Here is a 21,911-nt window from a genome sequence, read left to right as displayed (position 1 = left end):
AACCTGCAAGTCTTTATTTTACAAATAATACATCATAAAGAATGTATGCTTCTCAAGCTCTATGAGGAGTGTGTAGTCATATATTTTAAGATGCACTTGGTCAGAAGACAATCACATGAGATATCATGACATTTTGTTTTTGATCGTCAGCATGATTTAGGCTTACAGTTACAATAATATATATATAATATGGTAATAATGATATTTATACATGACCCAACTAGTGTGCAACTTAAGCAAAACTAATACTATTATTTTACATTTAGTTTTGTAGTTCGGGCCCAAACAAATATTTGTTGCATTAATTGTTTAAGTTCATTTGATTGAGTATATACAACAAGTCTCAAGGATAAAGACTGCCCAATGGCCCAGGGGCAGCGTGAGAAAGGCTTGGGACAGTAGACAGGATCATTACTGGCCCGATTGGGACAGCGCTGCCTTGTCACTAAAGTTTAATTTGCCAATAACTATTTGTCAATTGCATGCAGTTTAAGTTTGTGCTTTTAAGTCTTTAAATGCGACCTTCTTTGTGATGTCGTAAAAACCATATTGCTTTCGGTTCCATCTGATTTGATGTTTTGAACATGCTATTTTTATCGTAACATGGTTACAACCAGTAGAGTGAAGTGACGGCAACATCAAATGATAAGGGTAAAAGAAAGTGTCAGTTTCTAAGGTGTTTTCTAATGTCTTTATGTGGGTACTACACAACGAATAAAATTAAGTGATGTTTTGCACAATTTGCAAACAAGTCGGCCACCTGTTGTTAAATGATTTTGAACTGTAATAAAACACCTGCACATTTTCCATACTGCTCTTTTTGTCTGAATTTTGCAACACTTTGAATTTTGCTCATATTACATTTATTAACCTTTTTAAAATAAATAAATTATAGATTCACAGATATTATTTTTGACAAATTATTTAAAATGTGTGGCTAAAAGTAGCTATTAACTTCTCTATTTTTTTTTTTTTGTGTGGGGACAGTGAAAATTTTGCCAGCGCAAGTAAACATTTGAATCACTCGGCCAATTGGACCAGTTGAAAAATCCTTAGCGTTGAACCATGTACAATCTTTTTTTATATAATTACTTTTTAGGAGTTTTCACTTTTAATTTGACAGTAGAGAGAACCGACAGGAAAGCATGGGGAGCAAAGAGAGGGGAAGGATCGGCCTAGGAGTAATCGAACCCGGGTCGCCGCGAACACTGGAGTGCATGTGTCGGTGCACTTTCCACTACGCCATAGGCACCGACCATAATATACAATCTTTAAGCTATGTTTGATGTTCAATTTTTGAGTTTCGAGGGTCTCCGATACACTGCTGTTATTATTTAACTTTATTTTGTTAATCAACATTATGTGTGCGCATCAGCAGGCAGTTTTTATGTTCATTATTTAATATCGGCTCCCTCAAAACACACAGGCACACACAAGATGGACTTCCAGTGTGAATTATAATTTTATTATAATAATAAATAATATTTTTTTTATATTATTTCCTCATTATTTCCTATATATGGCTTTTGTGCTTTTATAGAATGGGAGTTGGTCAACATGTTCAAGGGCGTGCACAGATGGGGAGCATTCTGATTGAATGTTGTGGGCCGCTCTGTCCCAAAATGCCAAGGCCGATTTCTTGTCCCAATCCAGCCCTGACTCTGAGTAGCACAAGTTAACAGCACCATCTAGTGTGTGGAGCTGAGCTGTACGAGCAGTTTACAATGGCAATATTGGTCAAAATTATCACAATTAGAAAACTTCCTAAACTCATTCATCCCTCATTTACCCAGATTTCACTTCTACTAATCCTGTAAATGTGGAAAGCATTTAAAAACTCATCAGTGGTGTTTTTGTGTCGACTGACCATCTTTAGCTGCAGGTTTCTTGTTGTGTTTGGCTTCATGAAGACTGAACTTCATTAATCTGCATGTGTCGTCCTGTCCTGCCGCCATCACATCTCCTCCCAGACACATGTTCATAGTGGCTCGAGTGTCTGTTTCATGAGTGTGCAGCAAGGTGGCGCTGTGTGCCCCGCCCACCAGATCCAGACTCAGAAAATGCTGCAAAAGAGACCAAGGCTGTATCTGAAAATCACCCCAGTTATTTCAAGCCATTTCTTAACCATAGTGGACCAATCAATCCCACAATGCACAGTAACAAGTGTACAACCCATGCACACTCAACAGCTAGCTAGAAAATCCCTATAATGCAGTGTGAGAGTTAATTAATTTCCAGGTCTGACCACAAGATGGGTCTAAAGCACAATCCTATCAGTGTATAGTCTAAAAATAAAGTTGTATTTAATTAATGTTTGTATAAATGACTGAATTCAAAAGTCTTCGTTTCATTACTAACAGACAGCTTGCTGAGTGTTACATAACTATCACAGAGGGCTGCACATTTTCATTGAGAGAGAGCACTGAGAGCTGCATCAGAGAAGAGCTCATTAATATTCATGACCATTCCAAATATGGTCAATACAGAGCTTCTGATTCTATGGGTGTTTTAAGGAGCATCAAAATATATATCGCTCAATATTGAAAAGGATTATTGAGGTTGCATTTGTGGCCCTAAAATGGTTTCATTTTGAAATATTATACAAGAGGTTTAGTAAACTTGAGTTTCTCTCTGTTTCCTTTATATACACCCTACAGAAATCTCGAGGTAAAAAAATTAATAATAAATTAAGATGTAAAATTCACCACAAAATCAGTCATTTTAGTCACAAATATCAGATTTAAAAAAAAAAAAAAAAAAAAAAAAAAAATATATATATATATATATATATATATATATATATATATATATATATATATATATATATATATATATATAATAAAGATTATTTATAAACTAAAACACATAGATTATATCAATCAGATGATATAAAGTAGGTCTATCATTTTATATAAGTACCATCTAGTATATTATGTTCGACAGCTTGTTTAAAGCAAAGTTTTGATCATGATCATTTAAAGGCCTTATAAATGTTCTCTCTGTTTCCTTTATAAATGACAGAAATCTCGAGGTCAAAAAAATGAAAAGTGAATTAATATATAAAATAATGTAATTAATATTCATGACCATTCCAAATATGGTCAATATAAAGCTTTGTGATACTATTAGTATTTTATGGAGCATCAAAATATATATCGCTCAATATTGAAAAGAATTATTGAGGTTGCATTTGTGGCCCTAAAATGGTTAATTTTTAAATATCATACAGGAGGTTTTAGGGGTAAACTCTAGTTTCTCTCTGTTTCCTTTATATAAATTACAGAAATCTCGAAGTCAAAAAAATTAATAATGTATTAAGATGTAAAACTCACCACAAAATCAGTCATTTTACTCACAAAAAACAGATTTAAAAAATATTTAAAATAAAAGATTATTTATTAACTAAAAAACAGATAATATCAATCAGATAATATAAAGTAGGTCTATCATATTATATAAGCAGCATCTAGTATATTATGTGCGACGCACATTTTTGATCATGATCATTAAAAGGCCTTATAAATGTTCTCTCTGTTTCCTTTAGATAACAGAAAGCTCGAGGTCAACCAAAATGAATATTGAATTAAGATGTAAAATAGCGTAATTAATATTCATGACCATTCCAAATATGGTCAATACAGAGCTTCTGATACTATGGGTGTTTTATGGAGTATCAAAATATATATCTCTCAATATTGAAAAGGATTATTGAGGTTGCATTTGTGGCCCTAAAATTGTTTCATTTTGAAATATCATACAGGAGGTTTAGTAAACTCTAGTTTCTCTCCGTTTCCTTTATATAAATTACAGAAATCTCGAGGTAAAAAATGAATAATGAATTAAGATGTAAAACTCACCACAAAATCAGTCATTTTAGTCACAAAAAACAGATTTAAAAAATATTTAAAATAAAAGATTATTTATTAACGAAAAAACAGATAATATCAATCAGATAATATAAAGTAGGTCTATCATATTATGTAAGCAGCATCTAGTATATTATGTGCGACAGCTTGTTCAACGCAAATTTTTGATCATGATCATTAAAAGGCCTAATAAATGTTCTCTCTGTTTCCTATAGATAACAGAAAGCTCGAGGTCAACCAAAATGAATATTGAATTAAGATGTAAAATAGCGTAATTAATATTCATGACCATTCCAAATATGGTCAATACAGAGCTTCTGATACTATGGGTGTTTTAAGGAGTATCAAAATATATATCGTTCAATATTGAAAAGGATTATTGAGATTGCATTTTTGCCAAATCACCCAGCCCTAAAATGGTTTCATTTTGAAAGATGATAGAGCGGACTTCAGGGGTATACTCTAGTTTCTCTTCATTTCCTTTATATACATGACAGAAATCTTGAGGTTAAAAGAATTAATAAAGAATTAAGATGTGAAATTCACCACAAAATCAGTAATTTTAGTCACAAAAAATCAGATTAAAAAATATTATAATAAAAGATTATTTATAAGATAAAACACATAGATACTATCAATCAGATGATATAAAGTAGGTCTTTCATTTTATATACTACTAAGTATCGTGTAGTATATTATGTTCGACAGCTTGTTTAAAGCAAAGTTTTGATCATGATCATTTAAAGGCCTTATAAATGTTCTCTCTGTTTCCTTTATAAATGACAGAAATCTCGAGGTCAAAAAAATGAACAGTAAAATATGTAAAATAACGTAATTAATATTCATGACCATTCCAAATATGGTCAATATAGAGCTTTATGATACTATTGGTATTTTATGGAGTATCAAAATATATATCGTTCAATATTGAAAAGAATTATTGAGGTTGCATTTGTGGCCCTAAAAAGGTTTAATTTTGAAATATTATACAGGAGGTTTAGGGGTAAACTCTAGTTTCTCTCTGTTTCCTTTATATAAATTACAGAAATCTCGAGGTCAAAAAAATGAATAGTGAATTAATATATAAAATAATGTAATTAATATTCATGACCATTCCAAATATGGTCAATATAGAGCTTCTGATTCTATGGGTGTTTTAAGGAGTATCAAAATATATATAGTTCAATATTGAAAAGGATAATTGAGGTTGCATTTTTGGCCCTAAAATGGTTTCATTTTGAAATATTATACAGGAGGTTTATGGGTAAACTCTAGTTTCTCTCTGTTTCCTTTATATAAATTACAGAAATCTCGAGGTCAAAAAAATGAATAGTGAATTAATATATAAAATAATGTAATTAATATTCATGACCATTCCAAATATGGTCAATATAGAGCTTCTGATACTATGGGTATTTTATGGAGTATCAAAATATATATTGTTCAATATTAAAAAAGGATTATTGAGGTTGCATTTTTGGCCCTAAAAAGGTTTAATTTTGAAATATCATACAGGAGGTTTAGTAAACTCTAGTTTCTCTCCGTTTCCTTTATATTAATTACAGAAATCTCGAAGTCAAAAAAATTAATAATGAATTAAGATTTAAAACTCACCACAAAATCAGTTATTTTAGTCACAAAAAACAGATAAAAAAAATAATAAAGTATTATTATAAACTAAAAACATAGATACTATCTATCAGATGATATAAAGTAAGTCTATCATATTATATACTACCAAGTATCATCTAGTATGACAGCTTGCTCAAAGCAAAGTTTTGATCATGATCATTTATTTATGTTTTAATGCCATTGGCTCTATTTCTGGCAAAACATATACTAAATATACAATATATACATCATGCAATCACTCACATCACAGGTAATGAACATTCATGGTAACAACAACCCTGAACAGAGTCATATAAAATCTTTTAGTTTGATTAATGATAAATAATCTAACATTCGTCCTTTTTAAACATTTCCCGAATTAAAAACCTTTTCTAATATCATTTAAAAACACACGTTCATCAAAATACTCTCACACAAGTCACAAATAGGTGTTTTGATCATGATCATTTAGAGCAGAGAAGCCCAAAGTTGGCCCATGGTTACGTTTGATTTGGCCCACCATCCCATCTGAGGGAGAGTGATGGAGATGGTCTCCAGATTGTCAATTCAAATTTAATGCTACCCTTGGTTTGTTTGCTTTATTGTTAAAATTAAAACGAAATGTTTCAATTAAATGGTGTAAATTAATCAGATTTTGTTTAAACACACATACTGACACCCGACAATTTGGAGAATTTGGTGAGCAAATCAAGTCAAGGCAGATTCTGCTTGACCTGTGTATTAAGCATTGAACTCCACTGTGTTATAAATGTGATCGTTTATTTTTGTTATTGCAATAAGTTCTCATTTAAAGAGTTATACTGCATTAGATAATCCAATTTAAAGTACTGTTTTCTATTTATTTTGAAATATTATGAAATAAATTAGGAAATTAACCATGGCAAACTTAATGTAACGTAGTTTGTAAATAGACTCTCAATAGGACTCACAGTGATATTAGTTTGTTTTTTTGGCTCCTTCATATCAAAAAGTTTGGGCACCCCTGTATTAGGATGCCTTATAAATGTGTGTGAATGGTCAGTACCACAGCGTTCTTGATGCCTGTTTTGGACGCTCCTCCTCCTCCAGCCGTGATGATCAAGCCGCTGCTGGGGTCCATCTTCACCGTATACAGAGGGAACGGCGCTCTGTAAAGCTCAGGCGCTCTGCGTTTACCCATGATGCTCTCTGCTCGGTGTATTCGGGTCTGAATGTAAAGCACTGGTCAGTTTCACACACAAGCAATGAATTAAGATGTTAAATAATTGCGGGTGTAACGGATCACTGTTGATCCGTGATTCTTATGGATGTGGATTAACACAGTTTTTTTAACTTGACTAAATTTGTAACGATCGCAGAGAGATCGCCTCTTGCGTCATTCAAATCTCATGTATGAAAGCATTTAGGCTTTCCTGTAAAATATAATGATGACGGAAGAAGTTGTTGTGGGTTATTCAGGACGTGGTGGGTTTCTAAGGTTATTAAAGGGGTTTTCTGTCACTTGTCAAGCCTGCATTAATGCATTCAGTGTAAGCTGCATGATTAATTATTAAAAGATCAGGATCTCAACACCCACGCAACATAGATTATAAATGATGGTGATTTGCATATGTTTATTAATCCTAGTAGATTCAGTCTTAGTCTTTTGAGTTACTTATGAAGTAACAAACAGTTAAATAACACTAGTACTGGGAGAACAGTTTATAGTTTAGATCAGGGGTCACCAATCTCAGTCCTGGAGGGCCGGTGTCCCTGCAGGGTTTAGCTCCAACTTGCCTCAAGACACCGGCCTGATTGTTTCGAGTATGTGTTCAGGTGTGTTTAATTAGGGTTGAAGCTAAAATCTGCAGGACACCGGCCCTCCAGGAACATGTTTGATGACCCCTGGTTTAGATAAAACCACTGATGTTTATGGTAAAGATTAAAATCCCTGTCATATGCATTTAACGATGCTCAAAAATTAAAGTTGTAGGCAGCAATTATGTTATTTAACCAATAGGTGGCGACAACCAGCCTTCAAAAATATGCCACTGAATAATTCCTCAAAAATGATCATCTAGCAATGAAACATGAAGATTATATGTGAATAACTGAATCGTGAAATGAGACTAAAATAAAATATGGGTTGTACAAATGATAATGTCAGATTTCTACATTTAGCATTATCAGCAACAGTAGCAGTAACGGTGAATTTTTCACAGTACTCAATATTTTATTATTTATTTTTATTCAGCGGATTATTTCTTCATCTTATTTTTATTAAAATTACAGCTTCTCAGTTCTGTTTGACCAAACATGTCTTGCAGTGCTGTTTCTGTAATAAACGGAAAGCATTTGAAAGCATTTGTCTCCTCCCCTTTATTTAAATTAAGATGTATAATTCATATTCATTACCATTTCAAATATGGTCAATAGAGAGCTTCTGATCCTAGGGGTGTTTTATGATTGAGGTAAAGCTGGTTTTATATTCGCACATTCAATCAGTGACATCTTATGACATGTTCCCTATATTGTTTAAATAGTACTTTGAATATTGGGGCTAATATCACATGCTAGCATGACTTAAAACAACATTAGCACTATGTAATTGACTGTGTTGCACATTTAGTGTTGTCTTTGTCTGCTAATTTACATTTACCTCAGTGGTTTTCATTCACTACAGCACCATCTGCTCGTTTTTGAGGTGAAGTTGGTTTTATATTTGCACATTCTGACTTACTCCTTTATAATAATAGAGGTAAGGATGGTTTTATATTTGCACATTCGTTCATTTAGCAGTCTCTATATTGTTTACCATGTTACTTTGAACATTCGATCGGAATTAGCATGCGAGTATGACTTCAAAACAACATTAACACATCTAATAGACTGTGAACAATGCTGTACTTTGATAGTCATTGGCTGCTAATATGATTTCCCTATTTAGAAATAGCAAAGAATACTTTTCCGAAATTATATTATTAAGGAGAAAGTCTGAATATCTGAATATAAAACCAACTTTACCTCTATTTTATAATATAGCTTCAGAAAAGCATGCAGTTGATGTTTGCAAATGCTAAACAGGGAAATTACACTAGCTAGCAGCTAATGACTATCGAATCACTGTTCAACTTCGATTAAATATTGCTAATGTTGTTTTCAAGTCATACTTACATGTGATTTCAGACCGAATACCATGGTAAACAAGCATGTCACAAGCTGTCACTGAACGAATGTGTGAATATAAATCCAACTTCACCTCAAATCTGCTCAGTAAAGCTCTTTAGTGACTCAGTTAAGCAATTTACTGGCTTTACTGACTTCAGATAACGGGATAAAAGCTCAGTGTGTGTGTATGTGGCTGTTTTTGGCCCATTGACTTCCATTATAAGGACATTTTTTTGATTGTAAAGCCATGACAGCATACAATCATGGATTATTGATTGTTGCTGGTTTTCCCTGTTGAAAAAAGAGGCACACTTTGTCATTTTTACTGTTGATCATCAGTTGCAGTGCAAAAAAAGCCTAGTTTCTGTCTTTAATATTGAGTTAGATAGAGTATAAGGTTAGTGTGTGTCTGTGTGTGTGCGTCAGTAAACGCGTATGTGTCGCGGTGTTTCACTGCACCTGTGTCTGCGGACGCTCTCCGGTGTCGTGCTGGAGTTTTCCCGGTGTTTAGAGCTCATGCCACTGTATTTTCCTTCTGGATTTCTCACAACATCAGTCAAAGATTCAGCATTTACTTCCTCGGTTTCCCTAGACACACGTCAGCACTGCGTCACGTCCTACGCGCCTGCGTCGCACGCGTCCGGGCCTATGGTCCGGGCATGACGTCGCGCGCGCAACCGTAAAACATGGGTTGTTGCTACAAGGGATACAGCTGCGGTCGAGAATTTTTTTGTATTACTTAAATTCTCCATTAATTGTATTTTATTAACGTCTACACTCACCAAAATTCTAAATCTACCCTTAAAAATAATGTAAAAATATAAATTATTGTTGTACAATGTCTGAAAAATTGTGCTTTATTGATGTGAGTATCCGCAGCTGTATCCCATCAAATATTTACCGTAATAAATGTAGTAACAGGTCGATAATCATTCATATTATTTGTGAAAACTGTTGATTAATTGTATTTTGCTAACGTCTATCCCAACCCTAAACCCAACCATCACATTAATGTAAAAAAAACAGTAATAATAATAATAATAATAATTATTATTATTATTATTATTATTATTATTATTATTATTATTATTACGTTTCCAAGTGATGGGTTGCAGCTGGAAGTGCAACCACTGCGTAAAACATATGCTGGATAAGTTGGCGGTTCATTCCGCTGTGGCGACCCCTGATTAATAAAGGGACTTAGTTGGGGAAAAAATGAATTAATTAATAGTATTATTATTATTGTGATTATTATCATTATTATTATTATTATTAATATTGTAAATGTTATCATTATATTATTATTATTGTCATTATTATTATTTTATTTTATTTTATTTTGTTTTAATTTTTTTATTAGTATTATTATTTTATTATAATAACAATAATAATTATTATTATTCTTTTATTATTATTATTACTTTTTATTATTATTATTATTATTATTGTTGTCATTATTATTGTGAATATTATTATTATAATTATCATTATTATTATTATTACTATTTTATTATTATTATTATTATTATTATTATTATTATTATTATTATTATTATTATTATTATTATTGTGAATATTATTATTATTAACAATAGTTACAGGGCATACACATGCATGTAATTTGAAAAAACATTGTGTGACTTATATTGATACAAATATATACATATTCATGATGCTACTTAATTTTATTAATACATAAACACAATAAAAGATGAAACACTGACAGAACAAAACAAGAGAAAGGAGAAAATAAATAAATAAGTAAATACATAAATAAACATATATAAGTAAACAATAAAAATAAATAAAACATTATATACATAAATAAAACATAAATACACAATAATAAAAAAATAAATAATAACAATAAATAAGTAAACAATTATAATGTGAGATATACAGTTGAAGTCAGAATTATTCGCCCTCCTTTGATTTTTTTTTTCTTTATTTAATATTTCCCAAATGATGTTTAACAGAGCAAGGAAATTTTCACAGTATGTCTGATAATATTTTTTCTTCTGGAGAAAGTCTTATTTGTTTTATTTCTGCTTGAATAAAAGCAGTTTTTAATTTTTTTATGAACCATTTTAAGGTCAATATTATTAGCCCCTTTAAGCTATATATTTTTCTATAGTCTACAGAACAAACCATCATTATACAATAACTTATTTACCCTAACCTGCCTAGTTAACCTAATTAAGCCTTTAAATGTCACTTTAAGCTGTATAGAAGTGTCTTGAAGAATATCTAGTCTAATATTTACTGTCATCATGACAAAGATAAAATAAATCAGTTATTAGAGATGAGTTATTAAAACTATTATGTTTAGAAGTGTGTTAAAAAAAAATCTGCTCTCAAAATTTGGCATCAACAACATGAAAGCATGGATCCATCCTGCCTTGTATTAACGGTTCAGGCTGGTGGTGGTGGTGTAATGGTGTGGGGGAGATTTTCTTGGCACACTTTGGGCCCATTAGTACCAACTGAGCTTCGTGTCAACGCCACAGCCTACCTGAGTATTGTTGCTGACCATGTCCATCCCTTAATGACCACAGTGTACCCATCTTCTGATGGCTACTTCCAGCAGGATAACGCACCATGTCATAATGCACAAATCATCTCAGACTGGTTTCTTAAACATGATAATGAGTTCACTGTACTCAAATGGCCTCCACAGTCACCATATTCAATCCAATAGAGCATCTTTGGGATGTGGTGGAACTGCATGATGCTATCATGTCAATATGGAGCAAAATCTCTGAGGAATATTTCCAGTACCTTGTTGAATCTATGCCACGAAGGATCAAGGCAGTTCTGAAGGCAAAAGGGGGACCAACCCAGTACTAGTAAGGTGTACCTAATAAAGTGGCCGGTGAGTGTAGATAAGTTCGAGTCCTGGCTGGGTCAGTTGGCATTTCTGTGTGGAGTTTGTATGTTCTCCCTGTGTTGGCGTGGGTTTCCTCCGGGTGCCCCAGTTTCCCTCACATTTCAAACACATGCACTATAGGTGAACTGGATGAACTAAATTAGCCGTAGTGTATGAGTGTGTGTGTGAATGAGTATGTTTCCCAGTACTAGGTTGCAGCTGCAAGGACATCCGCTGTGTAAAACATGTGCTGGATAAGTTGGAGGTTCATTCCACTGTGGCGACCCCTGAATAATAAAAGGACTGAGACGAAAGAAAATAAATGGATGAATTTCCAACAATTAAAAATATTTTATTAATTTTAATGGTTAATAATATTACATGCATTTAGCATTAAAAAATCTAAACTAATCATAAATGAATATTATTCCTACATCAAAAACAATATTACAATTCAAAGTGAAAGAAAAAGTGTTTACAAAAGGTTCATTTCAGGTTAGTCAAACAAAAAAAAATCTCAGAAATGATAAAAATTTATATGTAAAAGGTCATTTTATTGTTATTTCCTTGTGTGTACATATCAATTCCTCTTTCTGTCTCCCTTGAGGAATTTACATGCACTGCACCATATTTAAAACCAACAAACAAACAAAAACAACGTATGAATATTAACACCGCTAATAGCTAGCCTGCCGGAAGTGTAGCAGCAGTGAAAAAAAGACCAAACAAAGGTGCTAAAAGGTCAGTCTCTTCACTCTGTTATCCCCTGAAGCCTTAAATCCCAAAACTCCACACGTGTAATGAAGTATTTCATAATTGTTCCCCGATGAATCTCTGAGGCAAAGCGAATTTAATAATTACCAGGCTCCCGCGCGCTCCCTCGGCTTCTCTTAGCAACGAGAGCCGGGGAATATATAGATATATATTAATTAATTATAGTAAACAGGTGCAGACTTTCATGACTGCGTTGATCTGATATGTCACATTCATGCTTGAGCAGCTCCACTGATGTGATGTGATGTTGATGTGCTGTATCTATCTATGCTTTATAAAGGTCAGTTATTGACCAGCTATTTCTGTGGAATAATCGATACGGCCCTGAGGTGCTCCAGCCGAAAACATGGCGCTTTATGTAATGTCATTAGGATTAAACCAACCCTACTGAACCAGCCTGTCTCACTGGGCGAGCTGGATATTGGCTCACAGCTAGACAAACAACCATAAAATCTAGACCTCGCCTTCTTAAACGCAACGGCTGTTGCTAGAAGGGATACAGCTGCGGATGGAAGTTAACGATCATTATTTAGCCTATATTACTTATTAAATTACCCATTCACTCTATTTTATTAAGGTCTACTCTCATCCAAACTCTAAACCCAACCACCACAGAAATGTAAAACAGTAATTACACAGGATATTATTCATATTATTTATTAAATTACCTATGAATTGTATTTTATTAACGTCTGCCCCTACCCCAACTCTAAACGCAACCATCACAGTAATGTATAAACAGCAGTTAAACAGTGTTATTTATATTATTTGATAAATTACCTATTAAATTGTATTTACCCCAACCCTCAGGGTAATGTAAAAACTGTATTTACTGATGTACAGTGTAAGAAAAATGATGCTCCTGTGAGTTTTTATATTGGCCAAAGAGGGTAACATAACTTAAGTTTAAAGTTTAAAAGATTCACACAAAAAAATTTAAAGATGCAATGTAATTTTAATTATACTTGAGTAATGATACCTTGTTTAAGTATTAGTATTAATGATACTTTAAATTAATTTATATATATATATATATATATATATATATATATATATATATATATATATATATATATATATATATATATATATATATATATATATATATATATATATATATATATATATGTTGGACCCCTTTTGCCTTCAGAACTGCTTTAATCCCTCATGGCATAGATTCAATGAGGTACTGGAAATATTCCTCAGAGATTCTGCTCCATATTGACATGATAGCATCTTGCAGATTTGTCCTCTGCACATCCTTGATGCCAATCTTACGTTCCACCACATACCAAAGGTGCTCTATTGGATTGAGAAAAGTTGACTGTGGAGGCCATTTGAGTACAGTGAACTCACTGTCATGTTCAAGAAACCTGAGATGATTCACGCTTTATGACATGGTGCGTTATCCTGCTGGAAGTAGCCATCAGAAGATGGGGACACTGTGGTCAGAAAAAGGTGGACATGGTCAGCAACAATACTCAGGTAGGCTGTGGTGTTGACACAAAGCTCAGTTGGTACTAATGAGCTCAAAGTGTGCCAAGAAAATGTCCCCCAGACCATTATACCACCACCACCAGCCTGAACCGTTGATACAAGGCAGGATGGATCCATGCTTTCATGTTGGTGAGGCCAAATTCTGACCCGACTATCTGAATGTGGCAGCAGAAATGGAGACTCATCAGACCAGGCAACGTTTCTCCAATCTTCTCTCCAATGTTGCTGTGAATTGTAGCCTCAGTTTCCTGTTCTTAGCTGACAGGAGTGGCACCCGGTGTGGTCTTCTGCTGCTGTAGCCCATCCGCCTCAAGGTTGGACGTGTTGTGTGTTCAGAGATGCTCTTCTGCAGACCTCGGTTGTAACGAGTGCTTATTTGAGTTACTGTTGCCTTTCTATCAGCTGGAACCAGTCTGGTGTACCTAATAAAGTGGCCGGTGAGTGTATATATCAAAAATTTTCTGAAGATAAAAAGTTAGGGGGAAGATTTACGCTTTGGGTGTAAAAATTAGTCTAAACAAACTGATTAATATAAAATTTACATTGAGAGGGGTCTCGGTTCAGAGAGAATACGTTTTTTGGGGATATACAATTTTTTTATGGGTTTAGAGGTAAGGTTGGGGTGATGGGATAAAATATATGTTGGTAGTGTGTGTGTGTGTGTGTGTGTGTGTGAGAGAGAGAGAGAGAAACATTAATTAATTTTCTTTTCAGCTTAGTCCCTTTATTAATCAGGGGTCGCCACAGCGGAATGAACCGCCAAGCTATCCAGCCTATATTTTGCACACCTTCCAGCTGCAACCCATCACTGGGAAACACCCATACACTCTCATTCACACTCATTCGCTACGGCCAATTTAGCTTACCCAATTCCCCTATAGCGCATGTGTTTGGATTAGTGGGCAATCCGGAGCACCCGGAGGAAACCCACTCAAACACGGGGAGAACATGCAAACTCCACACAGAAATGCCAACTGACCCAGCCGAGGCTCGAACCAGCAACCTTCTTGCTGTAAGGCGATCGTGCTACCCACTGCGCCACAGTGAAGCACGAAAGAGAAACATATAATTGAAAATAAACAATTTTTTATGTTCATTTATATTTTCCAAAACTGTTATAGCATTGAAAAAAAAATAAATGTTAACTGTAAATGAACAGGGCGAAGCAGTGGCGCAGTAGGTAGTGCTGTCGCCTCACAGCAAGAAGGTCGCTGGTTCGAGCCTCGGCTCAGTTGGCGTTTCTGTGTGGAGTTTGCATGTTCTCCCTGCGTTCGCGTGGGTTTCCTCCGGGTGCTCCGGTTTCCCCCACAGTCCAAAGACATGCGGTACAGGTGAATTGGGTAAGCTAAACTGTCCGTAGTGTATGAGTGTGAATGAGTGTGTATGGATGTTTCCCAGTACTGGGTTGCAGCTGGAAGGGCATCCGCTGCGTAAAACAAATGCTGGATGAGTTGGCGGTTCATATATTTAAAGTCTAGCCTATATTAAATTGCTATATTTATTACAGTTTCAGTATGTTTACATATAATTGTTCATTAAAGATTTTAAAGTCAGCATGAAATGCCAAAATGTACTCTTATTTTTATTTGTATGATACACAAACTTTAAGTATATAATATTTCATTTTTGAACTATTAATAATTCAAAATAAAATATTTTTTAAAATTAAGAAAAAATGATATACACTAAAAATCATAGCATTAAAAATTATTATTTTTGTTATTAGGTTATTTTGACATCAACTAGTGCAAATAAAATAACATAAAATCATATTTTTAGTTTCAGCATTTCCCATTTTAATTGCATTTTTGTATTTAAAACAATGTTTAATAGGCTATATTAATATGTCTTTTTAATATCTATTAACAGTAATGCAAATAAAGTTTCGTTTCTTCCTGGGGGAGTTTATAATTATGTTGAAGATAAATGTTAAAAGCCAGTCAATTAAGCACTTTGTTGCTTTGTACATACATTGAAATAATCTATATGGGCTGCATATTTTTAGCTGTTGACACCGGCACTCTGTCCTTGCTCTACAAACCGTGCCCACGGAAGGGGGTGTGAAGAAGAGGAGGGGGGAATGTACCAATCCTACTATAGAGAAGGCGAAGCTCATGAATATTAACAGTCTGCGTGATTGGACGTTTACACAGTTACGTCATCGCATTTGAATGAATATTCATATCGCCAAGCCGTCGCAATAGTACGATTGGTGATTTTCATTTGTAGCGTTGAGAAATCTGATTCATTTAAGCGAATCGATTCGCTCGGAAGCTTCAGTTATAAGAGTCGATTCATTTGAACTGTGAGGAAATCACTTGATATAAATATATAACACAGATGCCCTTTACACTTAAATGCCTTTAACATTTTAGTTAGTTAATTTTTTTGTATGGATATTACCATTTTTAAAAAGACTGTCATTTGACACTGTTTTAGATTATGAATAATTGAGGTAAAGTTGGTTTAATATTCGTAGCTTCCTTGTTTTTTGAACTTGTGCCTGGATACTTTGAATATTGTTTCTGAAATCGAATACAAGACTTCAAAACAACATTGGCACAATTTAATCGACTGAGAACAATGGTACACCTTGATAGTCATTGGCTGCTTATCCCTATTTATAATTAGCAAATAATACTTTTCTGAAATTATATTATGAAGGAGGAAGTCTTAATGTGCGAATTTAAAGCTAAATTTACCTCAATTGCCAATTATTGAATTGCTAAATAGCTTTGTTCGCTAACTTTTTATCCCTTTAGCTCGAACGATTCACATAGCTCAAAGAGTCGGTTCGCACGAATCATTAACACGAACCAGTTCAAAACATCAGTTCCTCCGCGACTCGGACATCACGTTCGCTTGCATGTAAAAAAAAAGTGAGGACGACTGAATCTCTTCGCATATATACACAGACTGAATGAAAAGTCAGGCTCGTCTCCTGGCAGATGTGCTCTTCAAGGCGGCAGAACTGAAGCTGTGCCAACATCGCCCGTTTTCATCCACAAAACAGGGAAGTCGCGTGATTATTGATGACTTTTGGTGGAAAAAGCCCTCGAATGGAGCATACGGAGGATTTCTGAGCGTTCAGCGAGGTGTTTCGCGACTGATCTTCACAACACTTTACATTTCGAAGGAGCCAAATATTGGACTGTGTTGTGTTTTGTGGATGTGTTACGGGTAAATAAACGCAGCGCTGCATGTCTGTGAGAGACGGAGGCTTTGAGGAGAGAGAGAGACGGAGAGATCCACGATTTCATCACTGAACATCTGTGAAAATCCAATGGATTCACTACTGAAAATGCCAGGATATTTACCTTTTCTAAGCATGACAGAGAACAGCGCGTTGTGAAATGTATTTCCATGTTTCCGTCGGCACGGGAGCGCAACATGTATTTCCTGCGTGATTCCCGTATGCACGGATAACGCACAGGAAGAGAAATGCACCGTAACAGACTCTCTCAGGCCACGATACGCGCTCCGATCACGACAGCGTCTGTTTTCTCAATCTGAGCTAGATTTGGCGTTTTATTTCCCTGATCACGGGGGTGTCATGTTGTTGATCTGTGGCGAAGCGTCTGGTTCAATGGTCGGGTCTCTTCACTCCTCCTGATTGCTGATGTTCTTCATCCATGAGCAGGATTCACCATGGAAACCCTCAGTGAGCGCTGGTGGACACCGAGGCTGGATCCTGGCTTGAGGACGCAGAGGCTGATGGATGAGGTGTAAACAGCTTCCATATCCTTTCCGCCGCCTTCATGTCAACTTGCTGAGACTTGTCTTTGGAGACATCAGAAAAACAAAAAACAGAGGCGTGGGGTGCATTTGTTGGAGAGCGTCTGTGGTGGGTGTCAGGGCCATCAGCATGCATGCAGGGTCTAAACATGCGAGGCATGACAATCAGGTGGCCACTCTTAGCTTTGGACATCATTTCTAGGCTTTCAGGTAGCATGTTTGTGGACTGCTAGGTCTTGTAGTTTTTATAGCATCTTTGAGAACACGTCTCCCAGAATGCCTCGTAACCGGGCCTTTTCAGAGCCGGAGTACTCTGCGGAGTATTCAGCGGACTGCTCCGTCACCTTGCCCTCTGACCCCGGGCAGGCGGTGGGACGCACCCATGAGGTGACGGTGCGCAGCTCTGGCTGCTGCCTGTGTCTGCCGCGCTTCATGCGTCTGACCTTTGCGCCGGACTCTCTGGAGAATCTCTACCAGACCTATTTCCGACGGCAGCGGCACGAGACCCTGCTGGTGCTGGTGGTGTTCGCGGCGCTCTTCGACTGCTACATCATTGTGATGTGCACTGTGCTCTACACGGCCGATAAGCTGGCATCGGTGGCCGTGGCATCTGTGGGTCTGGCAGCAGATGTGCTGCTGTATTTGCTGTGCCGGTACGGCCTGCTGCCGGACCGCGTGACCCGCCGCCTCGTGCCCTACGCCCTATGGGTGCTCATAGCAGCCCAGATCTTCTGTTATCTAGGACTGAACTTTGCCCGCTACCATCAGCCCAGCGACACCGTAGGCTGGCAGGCGTTTTTCAGCTTCTCCTTCTTTCTGACGCTGCCGCTGAGACTGACCCCTATAGTGCTGATCACCAGCGTGTCCTGCGGGGTCCACACTCTGGTCCTGGGGGTCACCATCGCCCAGCAGCAGCAGGAGGACATCCAGGGCGCCGCTCTGGGAAGACAGGTGAGGAAAAACACAGCAGGTATGGGTGATCAAATTTAGGCCCTGTCCACACAAACACGGGTGTTTTTCAAACCGATGTGCGGTTCTGCTGTTTGTCCACACAAGTATCGGGTGACTGAAACTTTCTGAAAACTCTGGCCAGGGTGAAGATTTCCCAAAACTCCAGGTACAGTGTGTTCATGTGGACACTACAGCTGAAGTTTCGCCTTATGACGTCAGCGTGCGATGTTTTCTCCTTTCTGATTGGCCAACACGGCTGGGTTCACACCAAACATGGAAGACAAAAGTTCTGTACGTTTGCGGCAAACGCATGGTGTATTCTGTCATTCACACCAGGGGAGGAAAACCTTTGCATTGACTTGTAGGCAATTTACTCACAAAAATATTTCTCGTTTGGCGTGAACCCAGCATAAAACTGCCATTATCACCCCCTGTTGCTTCAGCGTGCCCTTAACATGCATCACAGTGTGCTTAAGGGCTCTATTTTAACGATCTAGGCGCAAAGTCTAAATCGCATCGCGCAAAAGCATTAAGGATGCCCCCGAATCCACTTTTGCTAATTTAAGGATGGAAAATACGCTTTACGCCCCGGCGCATGGTCTAACAGGGTTGAGCTTGTTCTCCTAATGAGTTTTGGGTGTGTTGAGCATAATGTGCGTTAAATCAATCAGAGTCTCATCTCACATTCCCTTTAAGAGTCAGTCGCATAGTTCCATAGCACATTTGCTATTTACATGGTGGACTTTGTAAGTGTAAAACTGAACGCTTTACTAGTGAGAAAGTTAAACAGAGCATCTGCAGCGTGAGGATAAAGAACTAACCTCCTCCATTCAGCCTCTTTACTTTCTCTTCACTTTACTTTTACTCTTTACTTTACTCTTTGACTCACTCCACTGAACACATCCATTAGCCCACATATTTAATTTAGTTTGTTAAGAGCAAAGATTTGTGTCAAAACTATTTCTAAATACAGTTCTAATCTCCAGCAAAGGAATAAATGAACAATAATAATGAAGTGTGGTCAATAAACGGAGTAATATCCAAACACCCGTCCTGTTCTTATGCCCCATAAGGTGATGCAGATGTCTCCAAAACCCCACAGGTGGACAGATCTAAACTAGTTTTTATTCAAACAAATATAAATCTGCATAAAATAAATTATAATGCTAATAATAATAACATTATACTAATGCAGATTTTCATGAATGAACTGAAAAAGGAGGCATGAAGAAGGCATGGAGGCAGTGGTTTTTATATTTCTGTGGAAAATAATAATTTCTGAATCATTTTAATCCTTTAATTGTTTTCATCTGTAAAGATATTTGTGTGTTGCTGTACATCCTGTGTGTATTCGGCAGTGTGTAAGCGTTTGGACCCGCATAGGTGCATAACTAACGCACTATACGCTTTTAGTTGGTCAATGGCGCGGTCTATTTCAGTTCCTCAAAATAACATTGCACCAACAATGCTCCTTAACACACCTCCTTTCTAGACCAGCACACCCATGAGTCCACAAAGTGGAATTGCCATTTAAACGTGGCGCAAAACATGAAAATTAGGGATGCGCTGGTCTGATAATAGCAACAAATCAAGTCAAACACGTCTTGCACCTTATTGTGCTGGGTATATGATAGGGCTCTTTGTGTTTTCATGTGGACAGAGATATTTTAATAAATAAAAGAGGGTAAAACTCCCGTGTACATGTGGACATGGCCTAAATATTAAAGTTTTAAATATTAAGGGTTGATGATGGCTCCCTGAAGAACTATCAACAAGCTTTCCTTTACACACTCTGAAATGAAGGGGGTTTAGGCTGAGACGCCATAAAATATTCCCAGAAGAACCTTTCAGTGAACAGTTTTTAAAATTATTGGTTCTTTATTGGCATTTGGTTAAATGACAAACAGACATTCCCATTTTCATTCATTTTTTTTTCGGCTTAGTCCCTTTATTAATCTTTGGTTGCCACACTAGAATGAACCACCAACTTATTCATTTGTTTTACGCAGCTGATGCAGTTACAGTTGCAATCCATCACTGGGAAACACTCATACACACTCATTCACACCTATACAGTACGGACAATTTAGCTCACCCAATTCCCCTATAGCGCATGTGTTTGGACTGTTGGGGAAACCGGAGCACCCGGAGGAAACCCATACGAACACAGGGAGAACATGCACGCAGGCAGAACTCCATACAGAAATGCTAACTGACACAGTCAAGGCTCGATCCAGTGACTTTCTTGCTGTGAGGCGATCGTACCCACTGCATCTTTGGTTGTAGGGCTGGGCGATGTGGCCTAAAATCAAAATCTCGATAAATTGAACATTTTAACCTGATAATGAACATATTTTATTTATTTATTTTATTTAATTTTATTTATTTATTTATTTATTTATTTATTTTATTGTTTTGCCATCATAATTCACTGACAAGTTATGTACAGTAAATATGCTCACATATTACAAGTGAGAGATTTCTGAATGAATGATTTTAAAATAATTGAAGTAAACACACACTATCTACTATCTGTGATTATTTGTTGAACATCAACGTTGAACAGCTGAAATTAAAACACAAAGCCTAAAAACTTGCACTTTTGGAAACAAAACAAATAATTTTAGTGTTTCAGTTTCATATTAAAAGTAGAAAATGAGCAATATCTCTTCTAATTAAATTAACTCTTGTATATCCAGTAAACACTATTTTAAACCGTGCATTTCTTGCATCTTCTGTAAACAAACATTTTAATGTAAATAATAATTTTAATGTAATGGAAAATATGCTGTCTTAAGGCATTTCTGGCACAGCTTCAAATCATCGTCAGTCTCGTGTAAAGTAAATAGTCTCTATTTCAGAGTTCGCCACAGCGGAATGAACCGCCAACTATTCTAGCATATGTTTTACGCAGCGGATGCCCTTCCAGCCACAACCCAGTACTGGGAGACACCCATACACGCTCATTCACACACACACACTCATACACTACAGTCAATTTTGTTTACCCAACTCCCCTATACCGCATGTGTTTGGATTGTGGGGGAAACCGGAGCACCCGGAGGAAACCCACACCAACACGGGGAGAACATGCAAACTCCACACAGAAATGCCAACTGATTAACAAATACCGTAACATTTATTAATCATTGTTAAAATTGAAATATTATGACCCTTTTTACAAGCTGTAAAATAAGTCTCTGATGTCTCCAGAGTGTGTATGTGATATTCCAGCTCAAAATTCCCCCAAAATAATGTTTATAACTCTCTGAAACTGACCCTTTTAGACTTTGATCCTAATTGTGGCGATTTGGTGACTGTCGCTTTAAATTTAAATCAGATTGTGCTTTTTTCAAAAGAGGGCGGAGCCACAAATGCCTGTGTGCCAGGACAAATGCCAAGACTAACATCCTATGCTAGGATGAGAGAGAGGGAGAGACGGTCACTAGTGGGCGGAGCTTTCC

General features: G+C 36.2%; 2 protein-coding genes across 3 annotated transcripts in view; one reads left to right on the top strand and one right to left on the bottom strand.

The window, feature by feature from the left end:
• preb (prolactin regulatory element binding) overlaps positions 1-9,237 on the bottom strand; it is a 21,320-nt gene extending 12,083 nt beyond the window's left edge. Inside the window, exons 1-3 of the mRNA XM_056475204.1 lie at positions 9,084-9,237; positions 6,523-6,684; positions 1,868-2,063 (exon numbers count right to left, since the gene is read on the bottom strand). Of these exons, the coding sequence (XP_056331179.1) occupies positions 1,868-2,063; positions 6,523-6,657 (331 nt within the window). The 5' untranslated portion in view covers positions 6,658-6,684; positions 9,084-9,237. The remainder of the gene's footprint in view (positions 1-1,867; positions 2,064-6,522; positions 6,685-9,083) is intronic.
• A 7,375-nt stretch (positions 9,238-16,612) lies between these two features.
• adcy3a (adenylate cyclase 3a) overlaps positions 16,613-21,911 on the top strand; it is a 56,368-nt gene continuing 51,069 nt past the window's right edge. Inside the window, exon 1 of one of the 2 annotated variants that reach the window (XM_056474844.1) lies at positions 16,613-18,447. In XM_056474844.1, coding sequence (XP_056330819.1) covers positions 17,773-18,447 — 675 coding nt within the window. In that variant the 5' untranslated portion in view covers positions 16,613-17,772. The remainder of the gene's footprint in view (positions 18,448-21,911) is intronic. The other variant, XM_056474843.1, reaches the window with a different exon arrangement.

Source organism: Danio aesculapii, chromosome 16, assembly GCF_903798145.1.
Source record: "Danio aesculapii chromosome 16, fDanAes4.1, whole genome shotgun sequence".
Taxonomy (NCBI): domain Eukaryota; kingdom Metazoa; phylum Chordata; class Actinopteri; order Cypriniformes; family Danionidae; genus Danio; species Danio aesculapii.
The sequence above is the reverse complement of the archived record's forward strand: the minus strand, read 5'-3'. Positions and strand labels throughout refer to the sequence as shown.